Here is a 27,723-nt window from a genome sequence, read left to right as displayed (position 1 = left end):
AGCACAGCCAGGCATCAGACCCGGGGCCCTCCTGGTCTCTGTGCCTCAGGTTACCAACTGCATTTACCGACCGTGCCTCCAGAGGGAGCTGATTTATCAGCTGCCCCCCAGGACGCAGCAACACTTGCCGTGTTTACAGGCAGCAGGTCTGGTCTCCGTCCGCAGGGATCTGCTGTTATGTAGAGGATCCTGTCTGTGGGAACAGAGTTGGAGACAACGGGAAGCTCCCAGCAATGTTACCCCAAACCCCTACCCCTTCCACCGCACACACAATTTTCTCCCATGCCCTTCTGAAGTTGCTGATTCAGGCAGGTTTATGGTTCCACAGGCTGGTTTATGGCTCTACTACCTTACCCCAAGTGACACCTGTGAAACTAGACGGCGAACGCTGATGGGCTATTCAACTACATGGGGCATCGCATCCCAGAACGATTGTGCCCGCACCAGATGTCCGTGCATGTCCTTCCCAGGGGGACTGACCCCGGGGGGGGTGATCCCCAGCGGGACTGACCCCGAGGTGGGGGTGATCCCCAGCGGGACTGACCCCGAGCGGGGGGGAGGGGGGGTGTTAACCCCAGCGGGACTGACCCGGGGTGGGGGGCAAGGGGATGATCCCCGGCGGGACTGACCCCAGGGGGGGGGGGGGTGATCCCCATCGGGAACGACCGGCCGACTTTATTTCCCCCTTCCCCCACCCTGCGCGGATCACGGAGGGCTGACTGTGTCCCCTGCCCCGGCTGAATGATTCTAATGACTTACCACTGAAATTTCTGAGATCTGAAACTAAGCAGCCGGGCTAGATAATGAGCTGCTTCCTTGTGCTTTGTTTTTTTTTCCAGTGTTCCCTGAAACTCTGTCCGGATTTGGAGGATTTCCAGTCCGAGGGGGAGAAGCTGAGTTTGGGATTAGCGGGAGACTATCAGAAATCCAACGCAGCTCTGGCACTGCAGCTGTGCCAGACGTGGCTCCGGCATCATCGGCACCCGGGTACGAAACCATCATCTTGTGTCCGGTGTTCTCTTAGCGACTGACCCGAGAGGGGAAACAAAAATCCATGGATTTGGGTAGAGATTCGGGAGTCCTGCGATCTTATTTTGGGTTAAGTATGTTTGCTTCTCTCTCCCCAATCTTGGTCCCGTTGTGACAAACACCCTCCTGTGACCATCGGGATGATCTGCCCATCAGTGCCCTATTGTACCACCAGGTGGTGCCTGTGAGACTCACTTGTGCTTGTCCTTCCAATGGCACAGTGTGCTTGGCCACAGTGCTGCAGCTGAAATAGGTGATTCACTGTGGGTTCAAACCCGTGTCCTCCACTGTATGGCGCTCCTGACATGCCGCACTATCCAATTGCAAGAATATAAACTGTACATTTTGGGCTCATCAAAGTGAAGGACGTCAGTGCTGGAGAATGGAACTTTTGGTAGCTCGGTGTCAGCTGCAAGCCTAGAAGAGGTAGCGCACGCTTTGGGTGTAGTGTCCAGCTATCTGCACAGCTGCAATGGCTGTGCTGCTCACTGTGACATTTCCATTTACCACAGCAGCCTTATGGTCTCTCTGAGTCAGAGTGACAATTTAATCCAAAATTAGAGCAGCTTTGTGCCTCTTATGAATTGGATTAAGTCTGCCCTAAACTCATTTCGCACAGGACCCTTACAACCCGGCAGAGAGAGGCAACGTTCATCCCATCGCTGGATTTGAACTGAGATCCAGAGGTTAGGGGACGATGTTGTAATAGACTGTGCCAATCAGTTACAGGGGTTAATGATTAACATTTTAGTGTTTACTTCTGCCTGTTTTTGTTTAATGTCTTCCTTTATTTAAACAGCAGGAGGGGGAGGGAGGTCAGAGCAGTTACAGAGTCTTACCCAGTCCAGTCAGAGCTGAAGCTGCCCCTCACCTTCCCCCCCCCCCCCCCCACCCCAGGATAATGGGTTCAGTTCCTCCCATATCTCGGAGTCACGACTTCAGAAGGTCCTGACAGCCCAATAACTAATTAAACGGCTGCCCCCAATGGCTCCGTTGGTAAATATGGCATCCCTTAGTGACACTGAATGGAACGACCGAGGAAGGTACAGGTTTAATTTGAAGCCTGTGTTGAGTTAGCTGTGGGGAGGTGGCAGAAGGGGGAGCTACAGTTGGTCTCTGTGATCCAGGGCTAGGGAGAGAGGGAGGGAGTGGGGGGGGGAAATCAGCCAGGGGTCCTGCTGCTGATCGCTGCCCAGTGACCCCTGCTGGGAAGTAGCATGTGTGCATGTTGGGGGAAGATGGCGCTGGACTTGGCCGTGTTGCTCCCACCCCACGGTCAATTATCTTGTGAATCCAGACATTGGGTTTAGACGTGAAGAATTCGCACTTGGGGTGGGTGTTATCGGAGGGGTGTCAGCACCCGTGGGCCTGTACCCCAACGTGGGTCAGTGCCTTTAGGAGAGAAGTGTGGGGGGGGGGGGCGGAGGGATACAAAACAAATTTGACATGTTTCTGGGGTCTTGCTTGCTGTGGGGACTGATCAGCTTGTTTTCAATGGAAATGTTTGTGCAGCATCACTTGTGTTGCTCTATACCTTAGGAGCTAGTGTAAGAAAAATAATTCTAGTTAGTACAGTACAGGTTTAGTGTTAGTTTAGTGCACCTTTTAGTCTGGTTCAATCCCGTTTGACATCCATAATGAAACACTATATTTTTAGGCTTCAATTTATAGGCCAAGCTGCTGGTCCATCCAGCATGGCACCTTCCTGTAGTACACTGCATGCTGCACCATATTATAGTGAGAATGAATACGCAGTCTACTGTGTGGTTATTTGGCCGCACGGGAATATAAACTGCAGTGAGCAGGCTGCAAGTTGTTCTGTGGCAGCTTATCATAGAACGGTTACAGCACAGAAGGAGGCCATTCGGCCCGTCGAGCCCGTGCCGGCTCTCTGCGAGAGCAATCCGGCTAGTCCCACTCCCCCGCCCTTTCCTCGTAGCCCTGCAAATTTTTTTTCCTTCAAGTACTTATCCAACTCCCTTTTGAAAGCCACGATTGAATCTGCCTCCACCACCCCCTCAGGCAGTGCATTCCAGATCCTAACCACTCACTGCATTAAAAAAAAAAGTTTCTCCTCATGTCTCTGTTAGTTCTTTTGCCGGTTACCTTATGATGAGAGTAACGTGCGGAGTGATGCAGTATGATGTTCTTGGTGATTATATTAGTGTAAGATGTTCAAGCATCTGCTGAGCTTTTGAAGGTTGTACATTCAATGCTGCACCAAATCTGTCTTACTAACAAACGGGAGTGGCGGGGGGCTGGGGGTTGGAGAAACCTCATTCTAAGATGATGTTGTCGTGCACCCAGTGACCTCCTTTGTGTTTCTTGATCTCACCTGTGCTGTTGAGGCAAATTGATGGAGAGTCTGCGACTCGCTGTCAGACGCCTCTCACTGGCTAGGTTCGGGATAGCATTATTGGCGGCCTGACCAGCACCTCACTCACTGAGCTGTGTGGCCATTACGCGGTGCCTGGAAACCCTGGGGTTCGATTCTACGTATTTGACTCGAGATGGCTTCACGAGATTTTCGTTCTACTTTCCGCAGTTGGGTTTTCAAGGAGGGATGTTTTTAGAGGCCCCTGTGCGCCTTTATAACGGAGCCTGGTGGATTTGGAGCATCTACGATGTCCTGAAATCCTTTTTTGTTTCTTGCAGATTTTCCTCCACTCCGGGGAACACGAGACTTTGACGAACAGTACGTGAACCAGCGGCCACCTATTGGCTCAGCGTTCCGCCTGACTGCTGCCATGAGAGAAGGTAACAGACTGCTGGAGCCGTGCAAGAAGCAGTTCCAAGCGCCTTGGGCCAATTGCTCTGTAACCGCCTGTTACGGGACTCATTGTTCCTGGCTTCTTCAGTTTCATAGAATTATATAATGTTACAGCACATTCAGCCCATCAGCTCTGTGCCAGTTCTTTTCTCCACAGGTCGACTAAAGATTGCTTTCCCTCCAAGGCGCTCTCCCTTCTTTTCTGGGGGTACTGACTCGTGCTGGCTGCCCTCTGGTCATTCCTCATGTGTGAGCCCAGTCAGTCAGTTTGGGCAGGCTACTGTAGTGCATGGAGGGAAGGCAGGGGGCCGGAGGAGGGCAGGGGGCAGGCATCGTAGCCGAGTGATTCTATGCACTGTCCGGTGGGGGGGGATCACTAGATAGTGATCAGGAGCAGGGACCCTGGCTGATTTTTTTTTTCTCTCATCTGCTCGCCTTTCCCAGGGGCAGTGGCAGAGCTCCCTCCCCCTTCTGCCCCAGCCTCCCTCACCCTGCCTTCAGGCTGTGCTGGTTACCATTTTTGCATCTTTCTCAAGTTTTATTTTTGGCCCCTGACTTTCTGTTCACAGATGATCCAGCTGCGATGGGGAATTCACAGGGACAGACGAAAGTTTTCAGTTTGTCTGTGTTCATATTTTTGTAGGTGTCTCTCAGTATAAGTGGGAGGGTCTTCCCTCTGCTGTTATCCTGCCCCCTTATTCACATAACAAATGCCTCTTTATTCAGCAGGAAGACCCTATCCACATTGCAGGGGGTAGGAGCGAGCTGAATTTTTCCATCCATGCCAACTGACCGAGACATTTCTTTTCTACAACTAAACGTTTTGCTTCCTGATCAAATTAGTAGGGTGGAATTTTTTTGAATCTGCTAACCAAGCAATCCGGAATATGAAAGATGCAGGTGTGTTTAGCAAAATCACATGCTCTGGCTTATTCAGGTACCTAAGATGCACTGCACTTTGGAGAAAAATAAACACCTTTCTGTTCCCTCCTTAGCCCATGGGCTCCGAGATCAATCTCAGCTCCTGCTGCTGGGACCGGGCACTTGAAACTAGACCAAATATCACGGCCGCACGCTCCCTGTGTAATGTGGATCGTTACTGAAAATATGCCGTGTTTTCCATTTACAGCGTTGGTGGAATAAATTCCTCCATTGCCCTTGCTGGGGATTTGTGGCGTTGAAACCTGCTTTTACCATCAGAGGTTGAACACGTTGGGTGGAGCTCAGTGTATCAAGAGAATTTACAACCACGTGTGCCAACCTTCTTTACAAAGCTCTATGCTGGAGCGTGAGAAACACCTGCTTGGCAGCCCATCGTAGAGATGTGTTTCTTTCCGGGGCAGTGGGAGTGTTGTAAATGTTACTCTTTGTTCCTGGGTTTGGGGGGACATCGCCCATCTGCAGCGATTATTTGTACAACCGAGTATCTTGCTAAGCCACCTCAGAAAGTATTTAAGAGTCAACCACATGGTGTGAGCTGGAGTCACGAGTAGGTCAGACCTGGTGGCTTCCCTTCCCTGAAAGGAATCAGTGAACCAGTTGTGGTATTGTGGCAACCCAGCAGGTTTCATGATCCACCCCACCCTGGTGCTAGCCCCATGGGATTGTGAACTCCCGACCTTTGGATTGATAGCCCAGTATCCTAACCACTACACTGCTGTACCATTGGGGACTGAGGGTCGAGGGTCGAGGAGTATGTGGTTGTGAATTGACCAAATCTCTTGTGGCTGCAGAAATGTAAACATGGGCAGCTGCTGCCCCCTGGTGGCTTTCACTGGCAAAGTCACTGTGTAACACATGGTCCTTGCAGCAAGATCGAAAGAAAGAACTTTCCTTTATTGCAACAGGTTTCAATGTTCTTGAGTCTGGAAGCGGATGATTTATGTGGGTAGCCGGTGATCCAGTTGGTAAATGACTGAGCAGTAGGGAATTGAGCTGCAGACATTCAGAGTTCCAGCTCCAGATCATTATTGCTGGTGAAGTACGCTCGTTTGTGGATGTCAGTGAGGATGGATCGGGTTCATCTGTAATTCCTCCTGAAGTCGAATAGCCAGCTATTCAACCCTTGGCTCATACGTGAATAAGGGACGCATGAGTGAGCTATTGGTACATACCCCAGCAATGGTCAGCACCACCAGGGGGAGATGGTGAAAAAACTGAGGGGGGAATAAAAATAACTCCCAACAACACCATACTGAGTAACGGTGACCCAAAATTGGGGGGGGGGGGGGGCTGGGTTGCTGCAGAAGGGTCTTTGTTGGAGGGGGAGATTTATTAGAAATAGTAGGGGAGGAGTGCAGGGTAGACTGAGAGAATGGTCGTGGTCTTTGCTTGGTGTTTTCACTGGAGCTGTGCATGATGTGGAAAGTCTTGTTTTGTTAGATTGTTACTGGATATCAAATTACAAAAAAAAATGAGAGGAGCTTTAAAATTGAAATGATATGAATGGAATATTGTGCCTGGCTTCTATTTTAGGGGGTGCGGGTGTTGTATGGACCCCCATGCACGTTACATTAGGTTTCAGACTGTGCTCAGCTTTAACCTGTCTGAACATAGCCTGGACCTGGAGGTACTGGAGTGAGTCTTTGGTTGCCCTCAACTCTTACAGTCCTTTTTTTAAAAATTACTTTCTGCCCTCTTCTTCTGAAGGCATTGACGTTTTCCGAGTTAGGGTTCCACGGCCATTGGCTAAGCTCGAATAACTCGGCCAAAAGTATCAGCCAAGAAAGTGAGCGTCAGTCGGCTATTCAGCATTGGGAGGGCGTCACTGCAGAACCAACCCCAGTCTTTGTCCAGTGCCCCCAACACATGTAATTTCCAGCAGGACTCAGTGGGCAGCTGTAAGTGTGAACCTTGGCTTATCTCCCTCCGCCCCACCCACCCCAGCGATGCTGAGACCGATTATAGCACCTCAGCTGCAGTCGTGACGAGAATCAAAGCTGGGGCCCTCCTTGTCCATATGACTCGGTTTCCCCACCATACTGGAAGCAGTCCCGTGGTCACCGTGTGCCGAGATCAACTAACTGAGGCCAAGGATCGAACTGGAGACCTTATGTGGGCTGGGACACACTGGGCTTTGTATCTCCCAACTGAGCCACCGGTGAGAGCTCCTAACTCTCTGAACCTCTCATCGTCTTTTTGCTTTTGAAAGATGCAGATTTGTGTACACAACCAGTAGATACCAGTCGTTATAAAAGAGGCAACAATGAGCAATTTGTCCCCAGGTGCCCTGTAACCAGGTGAGTCTTTCTGAGACAGACCTCGGTGATCTGCGCTGGCCCGATCTCCCTAGTACGGTTTGGGTTTGTGAGTATTTCTGCTGCAGACCCATGAAAGCCTGGTCAGGGATTTTAAATGAAGAATTAATTTCTTGTGTCTTTCCCTAGGATTACGCGTCACGGAATGGCTGGGCCGATCACAGATCCTGAAGCGAAGAGATGTGACGTATTACATCGATGGTGCTCACACACTCGGTAGTATAAAGGTGTGTTGGCCCTACCTGGGTCTCTTCATTAGTATTATGGATAATACTTTGAGAGTGTAGCACAGTGTCACTGACTTTTTGTCGAGGGCCACAGTCCCAACGAATGCTTCGTACAAGGGCTCTCGGAACAGTTGCAGCACGTCACACCGTGTGATCTGGGTCCGCAGGTCCCCCACACACATTGAGCTGCTGATTTCAGTCGTGCCGTCGTGGGCAGTTGCCAAACGGAAACCAGAAACTCCCTCACCAGAGCAGGAAAAAAAAACTACAGAACCAATAGCTGTAGGTCCCCTAAGGCCCACAGTGAAATGGAGGCAAGCTGCAACTGGTCATCTTGTGACAGAGAATTGACAGAGTGGAAGGGCTCTAGGTAGTGATGTGTGTATTAAGGAGCGGGGATATCAGTATGTTTGTGTCTGAGAGTGGGTAAATATCCCTCGTATAGGACTGGATGAGATTAGAACGTGGAAAATCCACATGATTCCTGAGTCCAAACCAGTGACAGTTCTGTATGTTCGTTCTGGCTAGCCTCAGTCACTCTCTTCCAGCTTTGGTTGTGGATAGTCTGTGATGGGCAGTTAGCAGATTGCCTTTAACCAATGCTACAGGGGCAACTTGTTTGCAAAGAGCTGTATTGTAGGAACAGTGAGAAAACAGCACAGCTCTTGGTTTCCTTGGGTTATGCTTACCCCAACTTATGGCGCTGGAACATCAGCATTGAGGTGTCCCTCCTGTAAAGGACGTGCTGGCCCAAAGCTGGTCTTTGTGATGGAGGAGGTGTGGGGCTCAGCTCGGGGTCAAATGGGACACTGAGTTTGCGAACAGTCTGGTTCAGATTGAGACGGTGGCTGGGGAAGGGGATGGAATTGCCGGCAAGGGTATGGAGTCTGGACAACACCAAGGCAGTGGAGGGGGTTGAGAGAGGTGGCGGAGAGGTACAGCTGGGTGTCGTCAGCATGCATGTGGAAGCTGACTTCATGTCTGTGTCGCCGAGAGGCTGCATGTAGATGAGGAAAAGGAAGAGGTTAGACAGACTGGGACTTTTTTCCCTGGAGAGTAGGAGGTTAAGGGGTGATCTTATAGAAGTCTATAAAATAATGAGGGGCATAGATAAGGTCGATAGTCAAAATCTTTTCCCAAAGGTAGGGGAGTCTATAACGAGGGGGCACAGATTTAAGGTGAGAGGGGAGAGATACAAAAGGATCCAGAGGGGCAATTTTTTCACTCAAAGGGTGGTGAGTGTCTGGAACGAGCTGCCAGAGGCAGTAGTCGAGGCGGGTACAATTTTGTCTTTTAAAAAGCATTTGGACATTTACATGGGGAAGATGGGTATCGATGGATATGGGCCAAGTGCAGGCAATTGGGACTAGCTTAGTGGTATAAACTGGGCGACATGGACATGTTGGGCCGAAGGGCCTGTTTCCATGTTGTAACTTCTATGATTCTATGAAGGGGGCGAGGGATAGACAGGAGAGGGGAACTCTGGAGATAATGGTGCTGGAGCAGGAAGAGAAGTCATTGCTGGAGATGTTCTGGCTACAATTGGATAGGGAAAGGTGGAACCAAGAGAGGGCAGTCCCTCTGAGCTGGACAGTGGAGGAGAGGCGTTGGAGGAACACGGGTGGTCGGCCATATCAAAGGCCGCAGAGAAGGTGAGGAGGGATAATACGTCACAGTCTCAGAGAATGTCTGTTGCCTTTGGTTCGGGCAGTTTCGGCAGGGGCAGAAACCTGATTGAGATTCAAACAGGGTGTTGCAGGAAAGATGGACACAGATTTTGGAGACGACAACACAGTCGAGAACTTAGGAGAGAAAAGTGGTTTTTTTTGGGAGCAGTAGTTTGCAATAACACAGGGGCTGAGGGTGGGTTTTTCGAGGGGGGGGGGCGATGACAGCGGTTTTGAAAGGGAGGGGGACCACCCGCTCTGTACAGGTCTGTTCCTGGTGTGTGAGCATTAACTCTGCTCTTGTTTCCAGGCCTGTGTCAAGTGGTTTCGGGAGCAATCGTTAAAGGAGGCGAAAGCAGTGGAGTAAGTACCTGCTACTGTGTGACTTTTAATCTGATCATCCCGAGCAGCTGCTCAGGACTGTGCTACAATACTGTACCTGGTCACGTTACATCTTCAATTTATTTACATCGCAACAGCTTTCCCCCGTCACTCCCAGATGACTCGGTGACTGAATGCACTGCCCAGCGTGTTACTGAGCCCCACAGACAGACAGGGTCCCGGGCTTAATCCTGGTCTTTGCTGAGTTAGCTGATCTCAGCTAGGGGCAATAAAATGACCTCAATGATATTCAATGAGGGAGGAGGTAAAATCAGCCATGGTTCTCGCTTCTGACCCCTGTCCAGAGACTCCTGTTATAGGTGTGTGTATAGAGGTTGGGTCAGGACGTGGGGATGAAAAAGACCATTACGTTTCATGGGCCAAGTAGTGTATAGTGTCTCTTGCGTTTACTGACACAATCCATCTCCGCTGCCTCCCCAGGCACTCCACTCCACACATTGTATAATTCAAAAAGTGTAGCCCTGAATAAGTCATCTTGGCTTAGACCATAGCTCTCTTGTTTCTGAGTCAGCAGGTTGTGGATTCAAGACCTACTCCGGGGAATCTAGGTTGACTCTCCAGTGCACTGCAGGGGGGAAACCAGTACCCATGGGATTCTACAGGGGGTACTGCATAGTTGGAAGTGCTTTCCTTCGGATGAGATGTTAAGCCAAGGTCCCCTTTGCCTGTTCAGCTGATGTTGGTGAACGTTAAAGATCCCAGGCCACTGTTGGGAGAGCAGCAGGGAGTTCTCTGGATGTCCTTTCTCCCTCAAGCAATACCACCAAAAAGATTAACTGGCCGTTCATATCATTGTGGGATCCTGCTGTGTCCAAAATAGCTGCCATGTTTGCTTACATAATGGAAACCATTGCATTTCAAAGTAATTTATTGTGTGAATTGTTTGGAAATATTTCTGAAGATGTCATGAGATTTTATGGAATATACTGCCTTTAGAACCTGCGGGGAGCGGCATGTAAAACATACTGCCCAGGCCTTGTGTAGGGGGGATATGGAACATACTGCCCAGACCCTGGGGGTTGGGGGGGGGGGGGGTAGAGGGACGTGGAACATACTGCCCAGACCCTGGGGGTGGGGGGGGAGGGACGTGGAACATACTGCCCAGACCGTGGGGGCAGGACGTGGAACATACTGCCCAGACCCTGGGGGTGGGGGCCGGGACGTGGAACATACTGCCCAGACCGTGGGGGCAGGACGTGGAACATACTGCCCAGACCCTGGGGGTTGGGTGGGGAGGGACGTGGAACATACTGCCCAGACCCTGGGGGTGGGGGGCGGGACGTGGAACATACTGCCCAGACCCTGGGGGTGGGGGGCGGGACGTGGAACATACTGCCCAGACCCTGGGGGTGGGGGGGCGGGACGTGGAACATACTGCCCAGACCCTGGGGGTGGGGGGGGAGGGACGTGGAACATACTGCCCAGACCCTGGGGGTGGGGGGGAGGGACGTGGAACATACTGCCCAGTCCCTGGGGGTTGGGGGGGGGGGTCGGAATGTGGAACAGACTTCCTTCGGAGCCGGGCACGTAAGGGATCTGAAACTGCAGGTGTGACGTTGATATCAGGGTTTCCGATTATTAAATGCTGTTCTTCTTGCAGAGGACCCGTGTTACAAGTGCTGCTGTTCAACACCACGGGGGAACGAGACGCTGCTGCACTCCTTAAACTGCTGGTGGTAAGAACGGGCCGGACGGTGTAGCCTGAAGAGAATTGGGAATGTGGCCTGGTTGCTCAGTGTGTTGGGAGGGCTAAAGCGTTATAAAATCGGAATGGGAGGGCAGCCGAGATTCTCTGCGTGGTGAGTTTACAACCTCGTCACTGCAGGCTCATCTCTCACTGGCCATCTATAAAGTCACACTGGGAGAAGCACAGGGCCCAGGTATACTGTGCAGCACATGGATCACAGAAGGAGTGGGAAGAGTGAAAAATAACTTGGATGCAGAAAACAAACCTGATCTTTTTTTTAAAAAAAAAATCATCTTCTCATAATGAAAGATGGAGCAGGTGGGTTACCTTCAGAGGGCCCATTTAGCTCGGGTTTCGAACAGTTTTGGTTACCGCGCTTCCAAAAGTTTGTACGTGCAATGGACCGGGAACAAGAGGAGAGTAACGGGAATGATCCCGGGGTGGCAGAGTGGGCTTCAAATCCAGCCCAGACCAATGGGATGAAAGCCTCTGCTGGCTGGAAGGGGGTCCAATGTGAAGTGAGTTTGGGCAAATCTCAAACTGGGTCCTAGTGGGTAGGAGCCTACAACACAAGACTGCCCGTACTTTGGCATTAATTGGCAACGTCACTTGGATGGGCCTAAGGATGGCTGGTATGGGAAATGTTTAAAAAATATGACCACGCTGGTGCAGGAGGGAGTGCTGTTCGAAGGTTGGGGGTTGTCGGGTTTAATTGAGTTTAACCAGCAAGAAGAAAACCGCATAGTCGGTGATGTACCTGCACAAGATAATACAAAAAGGATAAAGATCATGAAGCGACCCCCTCCTCCTGCCCCCCGGCCCTCGGCGCCCCCTATCCAGGTCCCATGCCGCCACTTACACCATTTACCCATCCAACAGCCACAAAATTTTCCGGGAGAGGCAAAAAAAAAACCCCAGGAGAAAGCCTAATTCTGTCCACGCTGCCACCGCCCAGTTTATTCAGGCAGCGCTGGGTGATCCGGCTCCTGAGGTGAAACTCGATATCCCGTGCGAGATGCCACCGTTCGTAGGGAGCGATTTTTGTGTTTCAGGGAGCTGACGTCATTGATAGCTGAGAGAACCTATTTTTATTGGTGTCAGCAGAGCCAGCCTGCGCACTCCCCGTGAAATATGAATCATGTTTAGATAGTTCCATTTCACCTCCTGGAATTTTATTTAGTTGTCTGTAACAGGAAAGGTGATAAAGATCCATAGGATATGAATAAAAATCGTCCCATGACGCCAACTATAACCGGCCTCTTTGTCCAGTTAGCCCACTCGTGGAATAGAAGTCAAATCCCAGGGCTCCTCGTGTATCTGCTACGAGTTTCTCTCTCTTTCACCTCCACGCACATTTATATATGGTGCCCTGCAATACCCATACCACACTGTACCCAGACTAAGAGTGTCCATAGTTTGCTTTGAGGTAAGACTGCCTTTTGGCTAGGGTTGATGCTTGGCGTAGGCAGTCCAAGGCAGGGAGAAAAATAAAGGGAGCCTTGCCTGTTGCTAACAAAATAACCTGATTTGTGGTTTCTTTCAGCCTTGTCAGTTTGATTTTGCTGTTTTCTGCCCCAATCTCTTGGACGTAGTGCAGAACCTGAATGCTGGTAAGTGCAGTTCTCCCTAAGTCACTTTTCTTGAAGTCTGGGTTCTAAAAAAGTGAAACTTTTAGGGGGTCCTTTGACAGCTCAGTGGGTTAGTGTTCTGCTTGGGGTTGTATTGAGTCATACAGACCAGGAATCATCATTCCCTTACAGTATTTGGAAACATTCCTCTTTCTCTCCTGGAGAATCAATGCCAGATGTGAGACCAGCGCACTGACAAGTGAAGATAGCTGACTCGCCTTTTAAACAGATCGTAATCCATCTTGATCTAGAAACCGATCGATTGTAGTGATATCTGATCAATAAATAGAATCTGATCGATAAATGACCCTTGGTATCATTTCAGCTGGTAAACAGCGATTGGGAAAAATACACTTCTGATGAGAAACTTGAAACATCAGGACTGTATTGACTGGAGCAGAGACGGTTACGCCGGAGGGGGAATCTAATAGAAATGTTCAAAATTGCGAGAGGATTGTGAAATGTTAAATAGTGAAAGATTTCCACTGTCTGGTGAGTCAGTAACAAGGGGCTGTAGATTCAGGATTAATAATAGAATTATAAAAGGGGGAGGTTCAAAGGAACTCTCATAAAAAGTTATTAGGATAAGGAATGCTTTATTACAAGTGGCCTTTAAGAAGGAATTGAGTAAACATTTGAAGAATGATACTAAACGCAACAGGGAAAGAGCAGGGAAGTGGAATTAGCACAGATGGGGAGTTTGCATTGATGCAGGTACTGCTCTGAATGGCCTTCCCTTATACTGAAATTTCAATGATTCCATGAACAGTTCCCAGGGGGCATAGGCATACACAACAAATTTGATGAAAATTGGCAACCTCACTCGGAAGGTACAGGATGACTGGTGTGGGAAATTGTTTAACTGGTGCCGTATGGGTTGCTGTTCTGAGGTTAGTGTTAAGGCACATTGTTGGGACCAGTGCTGTGCTTGACAGGACAATCCAGAGAAATGGTTTTCAAACTTTTTCAGCCTGGGCCCCAGTAAAAGATCCTCTTGTTCTCTATGGACACTGGCTTTGGTAATTCTGACAACAGCGGTGATCTGAGGGAATAAAGAAATCCAAAGTCCTTTTATTACTGACCCAAGTGTTGTAAAGATTAGCCAAGGAAGGCCAAAGGAGCTTTAATTCTGTGGGTTTTTTTGAGATGGTAAGAGATTGAATTACAAGATCATCTCTCATTGCCTTAGGTAATTTATTTTTAAATCCTGGTGTGAATTTCTAGTGACCAGTATAACAACCTATAGGTTTGGCTCAGCTGGTAGAACTCTCAACTCTCCAGTCAGAAGATTGTGGGCTCACACCCACTCTCGACTTGAGCACTTTATCTTGCTCGACACCAGTTTAGTGCTGAAATAGTTTGGAGGAGACGTTAAACTGAAGTCCTGTCTTCTCAAGTGGCTCAGGTGGATGGTAAGGTACTTGTAACACCATTCAAAAAGCAGGAACTTCCCCCAGTATCTAAGCCACCAAAATAAAAAAATAACTAGTCACTCATCTCGTTGCAATTTGTGGAATCCTGCATCTGACCTGTTACACCAGGAGTATTTGATGCTGGCACTGTGTGTTTTTTTCCCCAACACTAACATCTTTCATATAGATGAGCGCAAAAGATTTGTAAGAGAGAAAAAAACTTGTTGATCTAAATCCGACCGTCCATCACACATGAGAATTTACTTTTTCAGATCAGAAAAATTACACCGTGTCATTGGAGAACATGCTGAGCCGTTGCCTTGACAACCATCGTGCCTGGTGCAAACTAACAGAGGTGAAACGTGACAATTTATGGAGCCTTCCTGGCAGTAGTCTGGAGAGCTCAACTACATTGGTTAAGAACGGAGATTTGGACGGGGGAATGCTGCTGTTTCACGAACCAGAGTGCGAGCAGACGGCCCCCCGGGCCCTTGTCTTCCCCTGCATCAACAATGGCCTGCAGTGGATAACGCAAGGACGTGACCCAGTCCTCCAGCGTTCATTGACCAATCCACTCAATCTACATCTGGCAGGGGCTACAGCACTGAAGGAAGCTTCCACCATACAGATCCTGATCACGGGGAGCCTCCATCTTGTGGGCGGCTGTCTGAAACTTCTTGACCAGTCCTTGTCTCAGTAAAAGTCGAGCAAAAGCTGTGTTTTTTTTTTGTCAGACCTATGCTTTGTGCCCTAAAAGGATGAGTGGCGGGCGGGCGGGGGGGACATTTTCTAGGTCTGGGACAGTATCTGTTGTGCTGGCCTATGTTCAAACACTAAATACGTTTGTGTAAAAGAGCCAACACAAAGGCAGAAGTGACGGTATTGGAATCTTGCCTTTCATTTCACCAGAAGGTAGAAGGAGTCATGGGAAAGAATCCCAGAACATAGATTTTTCTGGTATGTTTTACGTATGAAGTGATTGTCAGACTTTCATGCCTAATCACAAGTATTGTTTAAATTTTTGCACATGAATTATTTTTTGAAAAATGAAGTCTTAATTGTTATGGGTCTTTAAAACAAAGTGGAAAGTTAGCTGGATGCGTTCCGGCCAAGCGGCACACTTCCCCGGCTACTGCTGCTCTGAAGTCGGCTGAGAGTAGTTGCACGGGAATACCTAAGATAACTTGACCTCTGATTTTTTTTTTCCTTCCTTTCCTTTTGGGAAATGCACCATCTCTGGTGACACAATGGCAATCGTAAGTCAATAGGTGGGGGAGTTGGACTCTTCATTGCACTTTGTGGCTGTCCTGATGGGATCTCTCTTTTTCAGATTTTATTTTATTTTGAAGGAATCCAAAAGACAATGGCATTTAAAAAAAAAAGAAAAGTGATTTAAAAAAAAAATCAAGATACAACCTACCCCAGTACCATTTGTGAAGAAACATTAATAGCACTAGCAATTATATTTGTGAGTTGTAAACCAGAAGTCTAGGGCAGGGGAGTAATAGTAAGAGTGATAGCCAGTGATTCCATATGAGGCAGGGCTTGACACAGTGCTGGGTGAGCTCAAGGCACAAAAATGGGTAGGCGGGAGTCCACAACGCCCCACAGTCTGGTTGTCATCTCTTAGGCAAAGGCAACGTCAGTGGTTTTCCTTGAGATCTCATCAATAAGAATTTGTGGAACCAGGATAGGAGGATGGCCAACCAGCAAGGAAGGTGCTTGCAGGCAGGCCACATGGAATTACACAATCTTTCCCCATCGCCACAGATGGAGACTTAGGCAGGGTCAGTTAGGTTGATGCATTTTTAATGCGAAAATAAACCTGTCCTTTATCCATGCAGATTTTCAGACCAACCTATAGAAAAGATAGTACTGTAATTAAAAATTCCAGTCCGTTCTGAGCTAAGAGCACTAACTCCAAGAGGTTTCTAGCCCTCTGTGCTGTAAAATGATCATGTGCCCTGCATCCTATACCATACAAAAATAATGGAGAGGAAAAGACCAACTGGTCCATCCAGCCTGTACCATATGATGCCTTATGCATCATGATACAGGCACTCCCTACCACCTGGAGCCCTAAGAGCTCTTGGGAGAGGTGAAAAAAGATTAAAATCCCAGGACAAGTCGGGGGGGGGGTGCAAAATCTATATATTTGTCACCAAAGGGAAGTCACATTCCCAGCATTTTGCAGCGAAGAGTGGTCACGTATGCCTAACATGCTATGTGGGGCACAGATTTGTATCCGTGATTCTGCTGCATGGCGAATTTCCAATTTCAGCAGTACCACAGAGGGAAGGGGAAGAGAGAACTCAGCCACGGGGTGGAAGGGAAAATCAGATGGTGAGTAACCACGGGTTGCTCATGTGCACCACCTAGTGGCTCGTTACAGAGCAGCGTTGCTAGAGGCCCGAAGTGAATTGCCTACTGGTTCTTTCACTCTGGTCATGTTGCATAGCAGCACGATCTATATATTATTAAAAAAAATAAATTAAAAGTGCCCTATATGTGGTGCATAAGTTTGCATGTACTTAAAGAAGACACTTTTTTTCTTGGTGGAACTGTATGTGCTGTGCCCCAGACATCTGAGATAGAGCAGGCTGCAAAGTTAGGTGTGACATGGGTGCTGCAAGATTGTCTGCGTGCTGACAAAGTGGCAAGCTTTATTTTTTTGGCTGTTGCAGTGCCCATAGATGATGCTTTTGGTTTTGTTGTGTGTATTTTATATTTTAACAGGATCCTCTGATTCAGAATGTATTCCAGTATTGACACGGTAGAAATTGTTTTAGTTTTTTTTCTGATCACTGTAACTGGATGCAAGCTCCCATCTCTGATTCCTTACAGTGCAGTGTGTTCATAATCTTCGCTGTGGCGATTCACCAAAGAAAGAGGAGAAAGTAGGACTCTGGCAGAGGTACTGCTATTCATATCTTAGCTATAAAGCAGCCTTGATAGGGGGTTCCAAGACATTCTAACGATTGAGAATCGTACCAAGAACAGGATGGTCTATAAATGTGGAAGAGGAAGAAAATAAATACATCTTCCAAGAAAAAAAAAACCCATGCAGTTAAAGTTCATGTTCTGATCTCAAGCATAAGTGACTGTTACTGAATGCTGTAACCATATTAGTAGACTGAATAAAACTTAGGGTTTTCATTGGCTGCTGATAAGAGATGTTACTTCCCTTCTAAAGACAAGCAGCTTTTGTAAGTAATTCTAAATAACGACTGCTCAAAAGAAACAGGAAACTATTTAAGGGCAGATTTCAAACTCCTAACTATAAAGTGGAAAAACAGCACATCACTGTATACTTAAATAGATCTAGAACTGCTGTGAATGATCTAATGGATTCAATGTTAGGGAGGGTAGTCTTAAGCTGTTAAAGGACACTACTATGTGATTTAGTTGCTCCCTCATGTTCTTGCTGCTAGTGTAAAATCTGATGGAATAATTATAAGCTGCTACCATAATTTTTCCATATAACATGCACCCGTTACATGGAAAATGAAGCCTGAAACCCGTTATAAGTGTACATTATACATGAAAATGTTTTAATTGAAAATAGCTCCTGAAATTATTTATTTCCACGTGTAACTTGAACTATTTACAATCAGAAAATGGGCTTGGAATCCCAGCTGCATTTTTATATGCAAATATGTATTAAATGCAGAATAAACAGTTGCTTTTGTCATTTGTATTAAGCTGAGTCTCAAGTACATACTGATTTTATGACGTGACCATCAGAAAACTTGTTCTAATTGTTAACGCAATGGAAAAAATTAACCAACAGAAAACTTGTTAATGGAGACCAAAAGGGGATCTCAGATTATCCGACCAGCTACACTTCCCTAAATTTGCTTCATTGTTTTTATGCTTCAAAATTGCTGATTTAGAGACAGCCGTTGAGTAGATATTTTCAGTGACCTCGTGAAGTTCTGTTCCAGTAATATGGAATTGAGTAATGCCACTAAAGAGAGTTCATACAAAATTTCTACTCTCTGGGTGAGTCTGAGGAGCAGTTTGAAAGATTAACATGCAAGAATAGGGGATAGTGGTGGGGAGCAAGGAGTTATTTTAAGTGCTATAATCACTTCCTTTTTAAGAGTATTAAACGTCAATTAAGGCAGATATAGTTTTCCTTTTAATGATCTCTCTCACAGGTACGATTGTCCATGTCGTTCCCTTCCAATTTCTTAAGTGCGTTACTTTTTGAATTTAGAGCAGTGACATCAAGAATTTATTCAGAGTCTAATTTCTACTGTGAGTTTAAAAAAAAGACATTTAATTTATTTTCGCATTTTTATTTTATGCAAATAATAATTCAAGTTTCTATTGAAAGTTGATCCATATGAGTCAACAAGTTTAGTGCATTATCAGATTGATAACTTGAAATGATGCTTCTAATGTAATGAGTTTGAATGATTTTAGATTATAAATGGAGACAAAGTAATTCTAATAATCTGTACTGTAAAGTTTTGGTGATTTTGCTGTAAATTATTATCGTGTTTTACTGCACTATTTGATGTGAAATGTACATTAAAGAACATTTCCATGTTGGTTTATTGCAAATCAGTACATACTCTTAGTTATGAGTTGAAGAGGTCATGTTCATTTAATACCACAATATCCACAATACCACAATATCCTAAAACTAATCAACTATGGCCCTACGTGTCCTTGCTATCTTCAGCCGTTTTTGCATTTGAAAAATTACAAGAACTTACGTTTATCGCATTACACCTCTTAAGCGCTGTTAATGTATTTGATGCGAGTTTCCTCAATCCTTTTGACAACTTTGATGGTGTGCTCGCCCAAAGCCCATGGGGTTCTCATTTGCCAAGCTGTGCCACTCACCTGATGGTGCTGTGACTGGTTAACCTGCTTTTTTATGTCACTTTTATGCATTCGGGGACAGTTGGAGCCATATAAAACAGGCACATCAACTCTGTCACCTGCTTCAAGCTGAAGTGAGAACTTTGAAGAGCTGCCAAACTTTGCTTGCTGATTTTTAGCTTCAGACTTTTTTTCATTTTTGCTCTCTGAGACTTACACTTGACCCCCCAGCTCCCCACATACTCGGGACAGCTCCAGAGAAGGTATGGCATTATAGCATTCCTCTGAATATGCCTCTGTCATCCTTATGGAGGAGCAACAGCAGCATGTGACGGTAAGGAGAATAAGGCAGCATAGCAAAAGACTTTAACTGACTGCCAAGGCCACCTCCCTCCAGATGGTAAGGCTTAAACTCATAAATGGCTTCGGGCTTGGTACATGCAGATCTGTCTTCCACCTCTTCCAGGAGGGCTTATAGTTCTTGTGAAAAAGTCACAGCCATTTGTTGAAACGCTGGCATGTCGTGGTACCCTATGAGCACAGCTGGCCTCTGCACATGGTTTTGGCACGAGGCACATCAGCGGAGGGTGGGAGATGCCTTGAGTGGATAAAATGCGAAGAGGTCAAGGAAAGAATCTTCTGCATCCTCCCTGTACTGCCCAAAAGTGCTGTAATGAAGACTGAGTCTTTACAGATGCTGCACCGCTTCTGCATTGAAGTTTCCCACGGCCTAAGTTGCTCATTGCGCTTTTAGAATGCAATTACACCAGAACTTTCACTACTTCATGGTAGTGCAATTGATCACTTTGGTCAAAGAAAGTTTAAAAATTTGCGCATCTTCAACTGGCCATCCTACAGTGTGCCACATCAATTTCCTTCACTTCCCAACCCCCCCACCTCCCCCCACCAACCTGAGGTTGGTGTTCCATTTCTGCCATAAATCCTGGCCCACTGAAGATCCATCACCATTACAGGAGAAAAGGAAATTTACCTTGCATGCTAGAAAATTACACTTTAAATTACTAAATTATTTAACACTGTAAATTGGAACACAGGCCAAAAATGGGTGGTTTATGGAAAATGAACCATGTATGATTGCTGACGCCTCAGTCTTGTAGTGTTTGTGACCTATGCTACTTTTTGATTTATTACCTGTAGACCACTAGTCCCAATTTGTGTTCTGTATAAAATGAGTGTGGGCAAATGAATACATGTTGGAAATCCCTAATAACTTGTATATTTTGGTGTCTCTTGCTGCCACATCATCCTACGACTAAGACTATGCTATGCCCTTTGCATGACGTTTCAAACATATGGGTGACCAGTTGACCCCCAAGATAAGATGCTAAAGTCACAACCAATGACAAAAAGTACACAATGTAAAACTTGAGAAGTTATGTATGTGACTCTTCTTCATTTGTTGTAATAAATGTATGATGATTTTGAAAGTTACTCCCCGGATGAGATGCAGCCATTAGAATGATGGTGAGCCTGTGGGTTCTAATCCTTGTAGCACAAGCTGCCTGAGAAACTGTACATAAACAGTAACACACAGCTACAGATCTGGTAGCTGCCCTTTTCTACATATTAGCAGGCTCATAAAAATGAGTATCACTACCATTGGTAACTTTTTTTTTAAAGTATAATATTTTAGTTGAGATCATTTAACAATAGAATAACAATAATCATGATTGTACTGTTTGATATATCAAATAGAGCATCTTCGTTTTCTTTTTCCTCCCTGTTGGAATATGTACAAAGCCCTGGGAACAGCTGCTGTGCTCCCAGGGCTTTGCCAGTTTTACTGTGAAACTGACTGCCAAGAGGTGTATAATGAGAGTCTGGAGACAACTTTCACTTACTCCCATTTTCTTTCCCATTCTTCCTGAAGGAAAGTGCCTGGCCTCTAGTTACTGCTTGTTAGCTCTACATGTAGTGTTAATTGGTATTATTCAATTTTATATGATTATTGGTTAAACAAATCATATTCTACCAAATAAGAGTTAACAGTTGACTTTTTAAAAAAAAGTTGTCTTACTGCGGAGTTCTTGCACCACTTGAGCACCTTGTCCTCAGAAGCTGATATTATAGAGTACCACTGAACCTGTCCATTAATCCTTACTGCAAATATCCTGAGGACTCACTTTGGAAATGGCAAAAAAAATGTAATTGACATATTTTGCAAATAAATATACTTGTTAATGAGCATGACAAAGAGGTATCATGTCATGTTACTCTCTCCCTCCACCCCTCCAAAAAAGCATTCTCTGTATAGTCTTATTAAGAAGTTTATTTGAATAAAGTATTTGTGATGATAATATTACAAATGCTACAGGACACAACACAGGATTCTGCACATAGGAGAAAGTCATAAACAAAAAAGGTCTGCTGATATTGCTGCTCCTCCATTATACATTGTGTGTTCTAAGTGTGGTTTTATAATGCATTCATATTGGTAAGTGGTTATTACACATATTCACTGGAAAAATGTGTCAAATTTAGTGTTTTGGGGTACAGAATCCATTTTTTAAAACAGGTATTTTATTATTTGCTTTCTCCCAGCATTGTACATCACTGGACATGTAACCCACCCAGCCTCCTCATCGCTCTGTAATCAGCTATTAAGGGGCACAAGTACAGGCTCTTCATCGCCCCACAGCAGAAGAAAAAGTTGGCACACAAACATACCTCATCACTCGCCCACATTTATTCTGTTTTGTAACCAACAACCTATTCCACTTCTGCCACACCTAGTTTTTAATTTAATATTTGAAATTAATAATGTTTAAATACATTTAAAGCATTGTTTTGGTTTAGGTTAATTGCAGCCATTGATTTCCCACTATCCACAATTCAAAAATTACATGTGTAAAACATGACAAACTTGCTCAGGTCTGAATCCTAGTTGATTTTCTAGTGCACTTTAATGAGTGTATTTAGTCCTCAGCAAACCTTTTCATTCAGTTCTACTTATCAACATTTTAATAATGTTTTACATGATTTAATAGGATTTTTTAGACTACATGATTCTGAGCTATTCATGTTCCCAGAACAGTTAACAATAAACTTTATAATACTGACAGAGTAACAATATACATATCTCTTATACAAGACTGATACAGGTCAATAATTGTCTGTCTTCTTCGAAGACATTAAATCCATTGTAACTTCAGAAAATACATACAGAAATAGAATCAGTAGAGCTTCTATAAAACAAAACAGTTTATATAAACAGAATATTTAGGCTCTTTCCGTCACTAGCACTATAATTTCAATGAATATTCTGGCAACTGAAGATTCTGTATGTCAACACATGCTACGGTTAAAAAGTACATCCTTCAATATACTCAGTCCTCAAATTTTTAATCCATTCTGTTGATATCAAGTTACTATTTAAATTAAAAGTATTTTAATAAAAATGCATCAGAGGATGGGATAACAGTTACTATTCCCTTACACACATTTACATATGCATGTAGAAAAAATACAATATGTTTTTGATATAATAAAAAAAAACAGAATAAAATAAAACAGAATAAAATTGACTTGCAGGCTCTTGTTGGAAGGAAGGCACACAAGTTCTTAACTTTCGCACAGATACAAATCTAATGCTATCCCCTTTCAGAACTATTGGTCAAAACAATACACGTAAAAGGAAATGGCTTTTTACAAAGGTGCTTTTTTTAAAAAAAGTACACAAATGCTAATAATGAGTGTTGGGTAACCATAGGGAATCATCTGAAGTTGCTTTGTGATCTTGCTTTGTCCTTGTAATTGTGGAAATATAATTTACACTTTTAAAAAAAGATGCAGATAATAGTTACCAGCAAAACAAATTCAGTTAAAATGATCTAGTGTTTTTTTTAAATGATAAAAGTTGATGTAAAGAAGAAGCATTCTAAAACTAAAAAAAAACACGCAAAAAAACAGGTCTGGGAAACTCAGAGTCATCCGTTTCCCAGGATGTGTTCTGGATACATGCAGCAACTGCTGTTTGTTCTCTTACAGTGCTGGAGCACATGATGCTTTAAAATTATGAAGGGGTTTGACGGGGTAGATGTAGAAAAGATGTTTCCACTTGTAGGGGACCCCAAAACTAGGGACCATAAATATAAGATAGTCACCAATAAATCCAATAGGGAATTCAGGAGAAACATCTTTATCCAAAGAATGGTGACAACGTGGAACTCGCTACTATAAGAAATAGTTGAGGCGAATAGCATAGATACTTTTAGGGGAAGCTAGATAAGCACATGAGGGAGAAAGGAATAGATAGATATGCTGACAGGGCTAGATGAAGATGGATGGGAGGAGGCTTGTGTGGAGCATAAATGCTGGCCGAATGGCCTATTTCTTTGCTGTAAATACCATGTAAAATGTTTCACAGTAGGTCACCTAAAGGGAAATTAGGAACCTATACACCTTTTAGTACATTATCATATTTTTCAATGTTTCTACTTAATTTTTATATAGTCCAGATAAGAGTTATTTATCTTACTGCTGTTTATAACATAGGTTCTCTGTTTACCCATCTGCTTTCAATGCAGTGACAGCTGTTTTTTTTTAATTGGCCAGAATAATGCCCTTATGCTCTAATGTTGACTTGCTGCATATTTCCACATCTGATGCCTTGCAAGGTCTCGTATTTCATTAGCATCTGGGCTAAATCATTGTTTCTGCCACATACTAGTAGTTTCATAATAATGAACAATAACTTTAAACAAACAGATTCTCGGCCCTCATGGTTTTTGGGGAAACAAAGAGGTTTGAACTGCACTGTTTTGATGATTCCTTACCTTAAACATAGTATCTATTAATACTAAAGGTGAGTGATACATAGAGTTAGTAGGCTAGGGAAAGGGAAGGTTACATAAAAATAAGTTTATTTTGAATGTTTACAAAAAATTAAGTTTCAAAAAAATATGGGGCAACAATTTGCCAGTCACTCAGCGTAAAATGCGAGGGACCAGCAAAACCTCCCTTAGGTCTAGTTCACAATTTTATGACTGAAGGATGCACCCTCATGTTTGCCTTTGCCTCCACAGCTGTAGATATTACTGCAGATTTTGTGGATGGTTATAACAGACAATATAAAAACAAGGTCCAGTATCAGGAGGTTAATCAACACAGAGAACTTTTAAACATATATAGAGCTCAGCTCCAGGGAGTGATCACATTGTATTATCCAAGAGTTATATACAAAACTCATATTTTTGACTTATTCCATCCTACTCCAGTCTAGAAAGGAATCATAAAAAAATTGAATAATTGGCAGTCACAAATGCAACATTTCATATACTGGGTTTAGATAAGGTTCTCCCTCTCATTAAATTAATTTTCTAGTAGAATTCAATCCTCATAGTTTGAGAGCAATCCACAGCAGTAAATCAAAACAAAACAACATCTTGTTTGACCCCTTCAGTACCCTGCACACTGAAAATGGTAGACAAAGACACAGCATGAATATAGATAATAGTAGGAAACTTCTTAGAACAAACTTTTGCCAAGCCCCACAAGTATGTAATTACCAGGCTTGAGTGCATGTGTACTTGCATCACTGAATGTGTTGACTTAAATACCACATAAAACAAAGTTTTGGGGAGAAGGCCTCAATAAAAAGAAAACTTTTTTACCCCAGTTTTAGGTGGTGCTATTAAGCTGTTACAGTGAATAGGAATCAAATATCTGTCTATACAATATGTATGTCAGTTCTTTTAATTACCTTGCTGTAAAATGTTTAATTTTATACAAAGCTAACTTTCTGATTAATCTGTTTCACTTGACAGAAAGTCACATGATGGTTTTGTAGTTGCGAAAATTTCATATTTAAAAAAAAACTTGTTAAATGTACATACTACATTTAAAATTTGACTCATAATGTTGAATACTTAATTCGATTTACCACCCCTTCTGTACACAAGATCAATTCCTTAAAATTTTTATGAAAGATTTTATACAGTAGAATTTTACCTTTTATATTAGCTCACAGGATCTTTGTAAATTTTTAATCAAATGGTAACTAAAGGTCAATTATATAAGGGGAGCAACTACTGATGATGGCTAAATGTTATGCTGTCCCAGTTTCCCAGCTAAATAGGGTTTTGAAAACCAGAAGGTCAATTTTGTAACATCATGTTCAGAGATGACGGATAGGACATTCCTGTTGTTAACTGTTCCTATAGTAGAAAAATTCTTGTGTGAATTTCCTCAACTTATTTATTAACAAACATACTTGTTTATGCAATGATCAGGACAGGAAGGATGGGGGAGATAGTGGCCTGGAACACTGACTTTCACCTCTGAACTTGAGTGATAGGATGGCAGTCCCTTGACTCTGATAATTGCAAGAGCCCCATGTGAAATGCGTTTGGGCAGTTTCACCCACATTCTTAATGAGCATGGTTCCATTGCAGGAAAACTGCTATATTGCCAAAGTTCACTCAGTAATGCCATAGTGATAGATGATGTGGGAAGATTCACACTCGTACAGAAGAGGGTGTTCTTCTGTGGTTGGTGCTGAGGTAAATTGGAGGGAGCTTTGCTTGCTTCTAACCCATGCTTGATGCACACAAATTCATGTTGCAAGCTCTGGGATTTGAATAGCCATGAACTATGTAAGTTAACATGACATAAATAAAATTGTAGAGTATCAGAGAACCAGAAATGATTTAAAGGGTAACTGGTTACACAAATAATGTATGAATAAATAAATATGCACTATATTACTTTAGTGATGTGAATTTATATGTAAGTTATTGCCTTTTTGCTATAAAAATATTGAAACATACAGTTCTCTTCCTTTTATAAGAATGTATTTACATATGCTCACTCCAAAAACTAGAACTCTACAGAAAGACCTGCTGGCAACACATACACACACACACAGCCTGTTGGAAGGCTAGGTTACAGTGGTGACATCTAATAGTGCCAGTAATCAAATGAGAAGAATGTTGCTATTTTCACAGGCTTTGCCTACACAATATTTATTAAATCATTTGTAAATTGTAACACCTGTGTTTCTAGTAATAGCAGGGGGAAAAATTTCAAGTGTATTTCTGAACATCAACACATCCTTCTAGATGAGAGTAAACAAGCAGCCTTTTGTTTTGTTCTTAGAAGTGTAAAAACAATAGAGCAACTTTATCTGAATAAAAACCTATTATTAAAAAGTACAGAAAGTGTAAATGCATTTCTTACATCAGTACAAAAATTCATGAATAAAAATGGATTCTAAGGTGAACAATTTAACAAAGAACAGCAGAGGTATATATGTATCATTTAATGAGGTCATTAAAGCTGCACTACCCTTTCCCAATGGTCCACAAAGGCCAACGTTAAATGAGAATTTGTAAAATGAAACTGGCCTTTGGGTATGATATCCTGATTTGTGTGCTTACAAAAACCATGTACTTTTTTCAAGCCCTCGGTTTTTGTTGTTTTCATCCCTTTTATGTTGCTCTGATCTATATTTTCCCTAGCCAGCCCTTCTTTCTGTGTCTCCACTAATGCTAGTCTATGTAATTTGTAAATGGAATGAAATACTATTCCCCATGGCTAACCACTGTAATAGGACATTTATACAATTTGTGGCTCCAACTCGTCTTTTTGATTTATCCTATTCTTTTAAACCATGATGGAGCATGTTCTATACTACAACCTCTAGATTTCTTAATTTAAAAAAATTAAGAAATTAAGAAATTCTTTTTAAAAATTGATACAACTCATTTGTGACTTTGCTGCTTGTATGTTAATGTGGTATGATGTGTTAAGCAGTTGGATGCACTGAGCTCAATATCAGTTCACATTGATAATTATAAGGTGCCAAGGGACATCAGATTAAAAGACTTTAAATTTAAAGTGTTATTGTAGCTCCTTGTTTCTGTGGAAGTGAAACCGTATTTGTCACAATTCAATGATATGTTCCAATATATACTGCTAGCATAATTTCTGCTGAACATGTATATATTTTTTATCAATGATCTCAAAAGGCAGAACTTTTCTTTTAAAAATGAGCTATTTTGAAATTATTTCATTTGCTCCCCTTAATACACAGCTCCCCAGCTGAGAGAATGGGCTGGAGAAATATTCTCCAGAGTCCACATGCTGCTTTTTAACCTGTCATTTGGAAAACAATGGATTCCAGTCTTGTGAGGAATGCATAAGACATGTTGAGGCACTATTCAAAATCACAGAGCATCAGAAGGGTCGGAGAAAGCCATTTACATCCCTTTACTGATTTTCATAAAACTTTGACAGTGCCTCTAGAAGAATTTGAAAGCTATGAGAGTATATGGCTAAACTTTAGACTTTATCTGGGATTTTATTTCCCAGCTTCAAGATCTGTATGAAGACTCATGAGAGACTCACTGAAACCACCCCTCTCTCTCTCTCTCTCTCTCAAGGTGTGGAGATGCCGGTGATGGACTGGGGTTGACAATTGTAAACAATTTTACAACACCAAGTTATAGTCCAGCAATTTTATTTTAAATTCACAAGCTTTCGGAGATTTTCTCCTTCCTCAGGCAAATGTTTCAAGATCTCCTTGAAGCCTACGCATTTATACATATTGAACAATAATACATGGTGTTTACAGACTGCCCCTGCAACTGCCCGTTGCCAAGGCAATCACCGTGTTCAGACAGAGAGGTGTTACCTGCAGAACCTCCGAATACACATTCAACAAAAAAACAAACAGGGAAAAAAAACAGAGAAAAAAAAAAACACAGAGAGAGGCAGAAACATCCGGAAGGCAGAGAGAGCCAGCAACTGACCCATTATATTAAAAACAGATAACATTTGTTCGCTGGTGGG

General features: G+C 43.8%; 1 protein-coding gene across 1 annotated transcript in view; it reads left to right on the top strand.

The window, feature by feature from the left end:
* fpgs (folylpolyglutamate synthase) overlaps window positions 1–21,114 on the top strand; it is a 37,743-nt gene extending 16,629 nt beyond the window's left edge. Inside the window, exons 10-16 of the mRNA XM_067969811.1 lie at window positions 840–987; window positions 3,685–3,786; window positions 7,186–7,283; window positions 9,261–9,313; window positions 10,953–11,028; window positions 12,583–12,649; window positions 14,352–21,114. Coding sequence (XP_067825912.1) covers window positions 840–987; window positions 3,685–3,786; window positions 7,186–7,283; window positions 9,261–9,313; window positions 10,953–11,028; window positions 12,583–12,649; window positions 14,352–14,779 — 972 coding nt within the window. The 3' untranslated portion in view covers window positions 14,780–21,114. The remainder of the gene's footprint in view (window positions 1–839; window positions 988–3,684; window positions 3,787–7,185; window positions 7,284–9,260; window positions 9,314–10,952; window positions 11,029–12,582; window positions 12,650–14,351) is intronic.
* Window positions 21,115–27,723: the final 6,609 nt, after the last annotated feature.

The sequence above is a fragment of the Heptranchias perlo genome, chromosome 31, assembly GCF_035084215.1.
Source record: "Heptranchias perlo isolate sHepPer1 chromosome 31, sHepPer1.hap1, whole genome shotgun sequence".
Classification (NCBI taxonomy): Eukaryota; Metazoa; Chordata; class Chondrichthyes; order Hexanchiformes; family Hexanchidae; genus Heptranchias; species Heptranchias perlo.
Note: the sequence above shows the minus strand (reverse complement) of the source record. Positions and strands in the feature narration are given on the sequence as shown.